General features: G+C 31.5%; 1 protein-coding gene across 1 annotated transcript; it reads right to left on the bottom strand.

Annotated features, from left to right (window-relative positions):
* Window positions 1-561: 561 nt before the first annotated feature.
* LOC121122452 (pro-resilin-like) lies at window positions 562-1,160 on the bottom strand. The gene is made up of 2 exons (XM_040717438.2): window positions 1,083-1,160; window positions 562-1,018 (listed from the first exon to the last, which is right to left on the bottom strand). The coding sequence occupies exons 1-2, from the start codon at window positions 1,086-1,088 to the stop codon at window positions 647-649; spliced, it is 378 nt and encodes a 125-aa protein (XP_040573372.1). The 5' UTR covers window positions 1,089-1,160; the 3' UTR covers window positions 562-646.
* Window positions 1,161-10,271: the final 9,111 nt, after the last annotated feature.

Genomic DNA, 10,271 nt, shown 5'->3' with positions numbered 1-10,271 from the left:
CTATAAATATTTTTTTAATTTATAAAGTGTCACATACAGATCCTGATTCGTGAGTAGTTGACACATAGTTAATAATTTTTGCAAGAAAACCAATCAAATGATGCATTCACAAAAAGATTTGTGCAATTTAAGGGTTATCATTTAGATTGCTGGTTTTTTTACAACAAAATTCTAACAAAATATATTTTATACTCATGGAAGTATCTGAGAAAATTTATTTAAAAAATACTTCAACCAGTTTCATGCAGAAATGGGCCATAAATAATATTTTTATTGGATGCAACCATTGCGAAGGGTAACACAATACTTTCTGTTAGTGGAGTATCGATCATGGGCTTCATCAGCTCCAAAGTTGAGTTCAGCATTGAGTAAGCAGATGGAATTTCATGGTGGGAAAGAACTAGATGAACTGAACGTATTGTTAGAGTCTCACGTTGATATAATCTTGACAAAAGATTTTGGGTTAAACTTTTATTCATAAATCCATTTGGTATATGAAACTTGTATAAAATGGATCTCCCATCCATTTAAAACCAGGTCAATAAATTAGTTTTAAGTGAATTCAACTTGTATTCATGCGTTTTATTTTAATAAATAGATAAATATAACAATTTAAATCAAGAAATGGGGATAGAATGATTGGTTCTTAGGCATGATAAACGGGAGCTGGCTTGTAGGGAGCAGGAGCAGGCTTGTAGGGGGCATATTTGGGTTCTCCAGAGTAGGTAACATCAGCAACATAGCCAGAGTAGGCATCAGTCACGGAGTAGGTTACAGTTTGGAGACGACCATCGGGGAGAGCAACGGTGTAAGATCCCTTGGTGGCATATCCATCACGGGCCTCATCAGCTCCAAAGTTGACTCCAGAGTAGTCATCCTTGACAGCATATTGGTATTGGTAGGCAGCTGGGACTTCATTGTAGGAAGGAGCTGGGTGATAGGGAGCAGGGGCTGGATGGTAGGGAGCTGGGTGGTCAGCAAGAGCAAGAGCCAAGAGAGCGGATAAGGCAACAAAGGTCTGGAATGTAATAATTAAATGAATGAATCGAAATAAATACATATTTTTTTAAATTTATAATTACCTTCATATTCGTGATGATGTTTGGAGTGGACTGATGATTGGAAACGTAAGGGATAAGGCTATTTATATATACATCAGAGTGTGATACAGTTATAAACTGTCTCGTTGGGCGTGGAATGTGAAGAAGATAAGGGGGATGGTTCATTACTCTGTATATGAATATAGATATGTATCTATCCTTCCATTTTTATTATCCTTGTATGTAACTTACTTCCTCATCTGTGACCGTTTTCATTGACTTTCCCGCTTTGCATCGATATGCATGTGTATTTTATTTTTTTTGTTGGTGAGACTAAAGAAAAGACAGATTAACATTTTCTTGGACCCTTTGGATGAAAATAAATGTAAACTTCGGGTACCCAATTTCAAGATCCAAAACAAAAATTATACGGATCCCAATCTCAAATTTTAAGAGCATTATACCCGAAGTTCTGACCTAAATAAAATAGGCCGTGGATTAAGGTTACATTTTACTGATTACTAATGAATAACCTAACATTAAAACCAGTTTTGCAATTTGGATCATTGGGGGGGATTAGCCACAAAAATTATCAACACGGTTTCATAATTACCTATATAAATATTTTTATTTTTTATATATACTAGCAAAAGGTGCCCGCGTTCCAAAGGTGAATAGAGGCAATAGAAACAAAAAAGGAAGGTAGGAGAAAAGAAACAGAGAGTGGAATGTAGAAAGAGACAGAAAAGGAGAGATAGACAGAGAAAAGGAGGGATAAATAGAAAGAGAAAAGGGAAATGAGATTTTATTTTGGTCAAAAACAGTCTTTTAATGATCTTGGACGGCCAAATTTTTTTTATCGAATATTGCTCGGTTATTTTATACGTCTAAACTAAAAACAGAATTATTAATTTATATGAGATATGATAAAAATTTTGAGGGAGCTCAATCATCCCAAAAAGGTGCTTGCGACCGCCATTGCTTATAACTATTCGAACATATTTATTAGTTATTACTAGAATAATTTTTTCAATAAAATTGGACACGTTATTGTACCTTGAGCACTGATGAGAGGAAAAGAAGAAGACAGATCAAATGCTGACAACCAAATACACTTTACATTTTTGTGTTTGTGCATAATGTAACAAACTGTGAAATAACCACAAGATTGTAACTCTTTAAGTAGATGTCACTCCAAACACTAATCAAGATAAAAAGACAAATGTTAGTCGATATAAATATTATTATTTTTAAAAATAGGATTAAGCATCACTGTAAGATTTTTATTATACGAAAAATCTATAGATTGTTACTTATCTTACAATCTTGTCACATTTTAAAAAACAACAAATTTGAAAGGTTTACCTTGAATAGGAATAACGTCTTGGGCTTTCATTTGTGTTTGTAAAAAAAACTTATTTGCTTTACATTCATTTCAGCATTTAACCTCAAGAAATTTCTGCGTAAAAAGATCAAATCAAATCAATTGTATAGAGTTGAACCTGTGAGAAAAATTGTGGGTACAAAAAAAAGTAATTTGTTTGGACCTCCTTTTCGTATTGATGATATTCATCCTACTAAAGACTCTCTCTGCATCACAACTGACCATTGGAGTATTTTTGTATACAAGGTTTTCAGTTGTTGAGAGTTCCTTTAGTTTTGTGTAGCCAGGATTTGTTTGTAGCACTTCCTTTAACTTGGTCTTGAATGGTTCTTCCTTCAAATCTTGAGTCAGATTTTCTACTATTGTTAGGCTGGTAAGAAGAGGCAATCTTTCCTCAAGCGCAGTTATTGCCAAAAGTATTTGACGAAAATTTTCCTGTATAAATAGGACTTCTTCTTTTCAGGAATCATTATTAATTACTTCTTATTCTCTTCTGGTTGCTGCCAAATCTTCATCTAGGTTCCAGACTTCAAAAACATCTTCTTCAAATTGGAAATAAGTTCATTCGTTAGAGGAAACTTTTGTTGAACCATATCTGCAACTCTATGTAATCTATGAGTAATATATGCAATGTGAATCCATTCTGGGAACTTTTTTCGAAGATCTTCTCCTGCTTTTAGACAATACGAGACGGCATCAGTGACGAAAACTTTATGTCTACACGGGACAAAATCTTCTCCCAATAACTTATAAACTGAGCTTATGACAATGTTCTTTACATTGTTTGTGTTTGCAATCTCAATATCAAACAAGTCAATAAGTTAAGGTCTTCCACAGAAATGACCGTCCAAAGGGCCTATCAAAATTGCCGTCATTGACCTCCCTTGATGATGTCTTGTCTCATCTAGTGCAACGAAAGTATCCTTTTCCTCCACCTCTTATTTTATTCTATTCAAAACTCCTTGAAATTCTTCCCCAACCAAGTTGTTAACGATCAATCGACCTAGATAAGTTTTTCCAGTACATTTTCCAATAAACTTGGAGAAATTGGGATGATCCGGAACATTTAAAGGGATGTTACTCGACACAAATAAATTTGCTTCGTCCAAATTGAATGATGAACCGTTTAATTATCCTTCGTTTCCTTGAATCTTGGGTTTCTTGAAGATTTTTAAGTTGTTGATATGATTGGTGGTTTTGGAGTGGCGGATTACTTGCCATAAAGAACAAGATGGGCACGAGAAACTGCAAAAACGGCAAGATATACTTTTATTTTCCAAATCATAATTCCATACATCAGTACCTCCGTTGTTAGAAACCTATGAAAAAAGGCATGTTTTCTTCGGCATGATGATGATACACGTTAGAGAGCAGTAAGGCGAAGTTGCTTTGCTGTTGATTAGTAAAATACAGAGGAAAAGTTGTTTAGAAGATACAAGGGTACCAACATGCTTTATTCTTTTTTTATATTATCTCTTTCAACCAATCAAATTTGTTATTTTTCAAAGATTCCAACAACCTTATATCTAATACATGATACTTTTAAATATATTAGTTACGAGCGCATGTAGCTACAGATCAACCAGGGAACACCCTGAAGACTGAAGTACTCCCTGTTTGTAAGTCAAATTAATTTTTGTTTTCTCATGCCCATAGGATTATAATTTCATTCTTGAGGAAACAACATTTAAATAAGGAGTAACTAGGTGTGTGTGTGTACTCATGAAAAATGGAGATTAACATTGAGCATTCATGGGGGAGATATTCTATATGATTTTACCAAAGTTTGTCGGTTCGTCAATACCTAATAACTTGGAGTGCTGAGTACTCCAGCAAGTATTAATAAAAACTATTAAATCTTAGTCAACAAAAGTAAACTAAAAGTTAAATATTCAATACAATAAAAGTGTAGACATATATTTATTTTTATTTCTCAAAAAAATAAACCATTTTTTATTTGAATTGTTACAACTGTCCCGGCTACAGAAAAATTCGATGGGTTGCATTCAAATGCAATTTGTGCTGATAAAAACTACTTAATTACAAAATATCTAAATAGATTCAAACAATAGCAGACAAATGTTTGTACCGGTTTACCGTACACATATGTACATATTTATTTGAAAAAAACCCTTAATTTGTTTTCCTAAAAAACTTTTTTTTTTAAAGTTATGTTTATTTTTGCTTATAAAACAATTTACATTTTAGAACAATATAAAGTAATTTAAGTTCATGTATAAATAATGATATCAAAAAATCATAATTTTGTATTTTTTGTTTTTTTAAACTTCATAAATAAAAAAGTCATATGGTAGGTACAAATGTTGGGGTTCAGTCTGAAAAGTCTTCATTGGTCTAACATCATTTTGATTTTTATAAGACATCAACTAAATTGGTCTTTACAAAAAAAATTGTCTGGTATCGATGATTTTTTTAAATCGGTCTATACCGATTCTATACATGAATTAGTAATGATGTCATGATTGTTCCAAAATTATGAACATCAGAATAATAACGTCATATAAAAAAGTTAGATTTGTTGCATAAACAATTGCTTTACAGTTAAAAAATTAAGATAGGAAATAAAATCAGTCAATCGATTGAGACCGAAAAAATTGGTATACGATTTGAAAAAGATAAATCACTTTCCGAACAGATAAAAAAATTTGGTCTCGGACCGAGTTTCAACACTAATATGTTTACTTTTATAAGAGAATATTCCATTTTGTTACTAAAAATAGGATATTTTTGGATTAGTTATACAGTCTGCTTGAGCAAAAAAAAAATATTTAAATATATTATTGTAAACAACATTAACAAATTCATCAAAAGCTGAAATATGATCAAGGTAAGTACCTTGAAATTTATTAACTATTGATAAAACATATCTTCGTTTCTTAAAATTCAAAATGTGTATCTTTAGCATCAATTACAGCCACAAGACGAGGTGGGAATGCCCTGTACACTCTGATGACATAAACATCAGATATGGCCATGCATGCCTGTACAAAGGATGCCTTCTGCTCAAATGTATTTTCTGTAAGGGACAGTACAGGCCTTGGTCACAATAGCACTCCAAATCCCATAGTCAAGTGGGTTCAGATCTGGTGAGGAAGGAGGCCACAATGTGTAGGGCCAATTTATCCCTTCATCCAATTTAGAAGTTTTTTTGGTCTTGGTCAATTTGGTGGCCTTTACCACTGCTGTTAGGAGCTGGTGGTTTAGGCGGACGTAGCCCATAAGGTCTAAGTCTTTCATGGTATTTATGATCGTCTCTTCATTAATGTCATGCTTTTTTGACATCTTACGCATCAAGGTTTGAGGATTTGCCTCAATATTGTCACCCAAGGCATTATTGAACTTTTCCAATTGCTTTATGTACTGACCCCTACTCCCAAGTTTTCGTTCAGAGCTGCCATCAGTATCAAACGTCTTCCTGACCCTTAAAAAAAGTGGAGGGTTGATCTCACAAATAGGACGACATCACGAAATTGACTATGTTTACAAAAAAAATGTATGATAGTCTATAAAGGAAGTTGTCGAAACTTTTCTATCAAACAATACATGTTTCATTGTTCTACGTTAATTTGTTTGGAATAAATTTAAGTTTTAATGTGTGATGCATTTATAAACTGTACAAAGACATATAAAACCTCGAGAGTCCCTTTTGAAACAGAAAGTATATGCAATTTTCTTATCAAAAGGTCTGTATAAAAAATATTATTTCTTAAAAGTAAAATGAAACATTTGGATCTAAAAAAACCATGATTCGATTAAAAGGAAACAAATGTTGTTAAGAATGGTCCTTTATTATTATAACTATTATTTATTTTTTGTGGGTGGAATGAAAAAGACCCATATTTACTTTTATAGAAAAAAGTCAACTCATTTTTTAATCGAAAAAAATGATATATCAGTCGGAAACTTTAAATAAATATACTCTTCTATCATGTGGATGGAGGAAAAAATTGGTTCATAGTTTGAAACTCCAAAAAATTGGTCTACCTAATGTTTCCAATCTGGACCAAAATATAGATCCAATACGGTCTCAAATAAGCATTTAAGACTGCATGGGAATAAATAGGTCTACGTAAAATACCCCTCCCGCTAGAGAAACCCCCAATTAACAAATTTCAGTCAACTCTAAATATATATCTATTTTTAAGAGTTCTTGTAGAGTATGACTAATACAAACTGAACTTTGAGCCATCTCCACAACAATTTTTCTAAAAAAATGAATTACACCCATTGAAAATGGTGGATTTTATAGAAGTTTATGAGGAAATTTTATAAAATTATTAAAAAATTATATATTACTTTAAAAATTGTTTAAAAAGGTTTAAATTTATGTTTAAAGATTTGACTAAAAACCTAACGATTGATTAAATCATATTAGTAAAATATTTATTTTTAAAGACGAAAATGGGTCCATTTACAATCAGTGGCTTGAGGGATGGTTATATCTACCTTGCAACCTCACTCCGAGATTTGAATATCCCATCGTAATATCCCGTCGTTCTGGAACACTTCTTTCCTTGAATTGGATCTAGTCCAATTCTATAAATGAATCTTTGAGGACGTCAGTCGTGTTTCAAACTTAAGAACATCGGAACAATAACGTCACATGAAGTTAAATCATATTTGTACCATTTAAAAATAAGGATAGAGTAGAAAATGGATCCATCGATTGAGACCCCAAAATTCGGTTGAATTTCTATTTATGATCTGAGCTCGTAATGAACAGAAAATATTGGTCCAAATCAATCTAAAAAATGACTTAAAACTAAACCAAACAAAAAAATCGGTTTTGTAGCGATTCTCAACAATAATAGATCCTTAGGATCTATACATAGGTTTAATGAATATTTAAGATTAATAGATACATCTTTTTTTTAAACAAAGCATACTCACGTAGTATGACGAATACTTTGAATGAATACAAAAAGTGGATGTTGTTTTCTCAAGATAAAAAAATTGCAAAATGATAAGCTATAAACTATTTACATTATAAATGTCAAATATAATCATGCATGAAGTCAGCATGAATAAAGACTAATCTATTTATGTATTTTTGCAAATCAAAGCAAATGCATACATTTAGATCTAAAGTAAAAATTACTTTCGATTTATGTAATCCATATAAATAAAGCAAAGTTTGTGTGTCTGGGTATTTGCCGATAACTCATTCTCAAGCGTTACTGCTTGATCTATATAATAACACTGGAGTGTGCGTTGCTTAAGTTCATCTTCTATTTGCATACATTGACGAGGAAAGGGCTAAACCCCCACAAAAAGCACCACCCTATAATTGATTAGAAGATTCTCACTAGCATTGTAAAAAAGCTAAACCTGATATAATTTATCTAATAGTTTGAAGAATGTTTGAAAGGAGAGCAGCTTAGCTGTTATTTCGTTCCATTAGATTAGCTGTGAGAAGGTGAGGTAGGAAGGAAACACAATTCCCAATCTGTATCTAGCATGGACTGATGTAGGCAGTCAACACTCCAATGTTCAATCCTAAATTTTACTATGAGTCCAGCTACCTTTATAAATCCCAAACAAATCCAAGGTTGAGTTACAAGATCTTTCTTGCATTTACACATAATTTAAAAAACAAAGACAAGGTCAATTATAAGATGGATGCTCAAGAATTGATAGTAATAAAGATTTTTTATCTTATCTCAAGACAAGACACTTTAAAAAGATTGTTTGAAAAAAGTTTTTGTATAAAATTCTAAAAACCTATTTAAAATTGCAGACACAGATATTAAACGACTTATTTTCAATTTTCTTCAAGGAAGCCTTGGGTATATCAACATTATTAAAGTAGAAAAATCGACATGTGATGATAAAGTACATTTTTATCTTGTAAAATCTTCTTTTGCGAGTGAGGAGAAAATAACAAAATCAACGAAATCCATGGTAAATTAAAAATTTCTTAAATGTCGATTTGGTCTCACCCCACACCCCCTGGGAAAAGTGGGGGTATAACTCACGGGAATGCAATATGTCTAGATGTGAGTATTCAGCAAAGCACGAGTAAAAGGCGGAGTGAGGCTTATGGTTCTACTTAATGAATACCCTTGTTACACCTCCGTTTCAATGATTTTGGAGATATAAAATACCTGAAACATTTAAATTAACATAAGTGCATAAATTACTTGTGGTAGTATCCGGCATTGCACGGAGTAAATAGGTGTCTGCAAAAAGACTATATTTATTAATATTGTAGACTACTATTAGTTACCTTCTAATTAACTATTGCATTTAACTCATTTATGAGGATTTTTGAATATATTTTCTTTAAATAAGGGGCATACATCATGGCCGTACTATTAGGTTTATTTTTATCATAAAAACCATCAGTATCGCACGGAAGTCAATAATATATATAGAATACGTGGATATTCAGGGATGTACAATAGATTAAATTTTTGGTAAGGCTTGGTTTTTGGGAAAAAGTCCTAAAAACTATATTTATTGTAGAAAAAAATTTGAAAAATAGTTTCAAAATATTAATTTTTTTAGAAAAATTAAAAAAATCATGTGCTTTTCTAAAAAAATTTAAAAATCAACAACTCTTCACAAGAAATAAAATATTCTGAAAAAACATTTCCAATAATAAATTTTCTAGTAAACAGCGAAAGTTCCTGGGGTTTTTTTTGCGGGGGGGGGGGTATATCCCCTCGAGCCCACCACCTTCGGACGCCCCTAATTTTATGCATTAAACATGAAATGCTCAAGTGATAAACATAAACTAGCAATAAGATCTTAAATATGTCATTTATCTTGAATATAATAAATATAGAGTTCATTGTAATTATCTTGCTAAAGTAAACGAATAAGATGTCTTGAATAAGCTTCTTTTGCTTTTGATTTTTCTCTCTAAAGATATATATATTTTAGTAATACTAGGGAAATCAAATTTTCTAAAACATTCCTACTCTCATAATGCTTGGAGTCGTTTGTAATACAGACCAATAATATTTCTTCAGCTAATAATAGGAAGGACTTTGAAATCTCTACTTGCCTGACAAGAATCTCAATAATAAAATAGCATTTACTTGTCCAAAACAAAATCGATTGAATCAACCAGATAAAAAAATAAAATAATAGAAGTCTCATAAATAGGAAATTTAAATTTACAAGAATATCATTGATTTTTTAATTAATTTTATTTGTTCAATTAATACTCTAAAAATCGTATTATTATTTTAATACATTTTAACTATTGTCTTCAATCAAACCATTTATAATAAGGTCGTAGAGCTCACAATTAGTATTTATTTTTGTAAATATCCTAGGTCTTCGACAGAGTAATATTCCAATATGCTAACATGCAATATACCTGTTTAAAAGAAAATTCCTGAGTAAATAAGTTTTGGAATTGTAACAACCTTCAGGTATTCTAATAGAAGTCTACAAAAATTAAGAAGTGACATATATTTTCCAAGCACATAGCCACTTAATATTTCCGAAAAACTATTAATAAATAATATCATATACATAGAATAATGCATTGCAGACTAAAACATTGAAAAAAGAGGAGCATATTATCTTTGGAGTTTAAACTAATGTTGCACTTGTATAATTGTCCATATTTGCAGTATAACACGAATTCAAATTTATAAATGGAATTACTATCTGTATAAAGACTATTCAGTAGTGATTTGTGAGTTTTAGACATTAAGGATACTAAAGGGATCTTATCAAAGAATTAGTTCACTAAAGTAAAAAGTTGAAGTAGAGTTGACTTTAGGAAGGTTAATTAATAGAGTTTTAATGAAGGAGCTGTGGGTCGAGGATTATAGCTTTATTTATTCCTCAGTGTATCTTCCATAATATGC

This window comes from Lepeophtheirus salmonis, chromosome 8 (assembly GCF_016086655.4).
Source record: "Lepeophtheirus salmonis chromosome 8, UVic_Lsal_1.4, whole genome shotgun sequence".
NCBI classification, from domain to species: Eukaryota; Metazoa; Arthropoda; class Copepoda; order Siphonostomatoida; family Caligidae; genus Lepeophtheirus; species Lepeophtheirus salmonis.
This window is presented reverse-complemented; position numbering and strand designations above follow the sequence as displayed.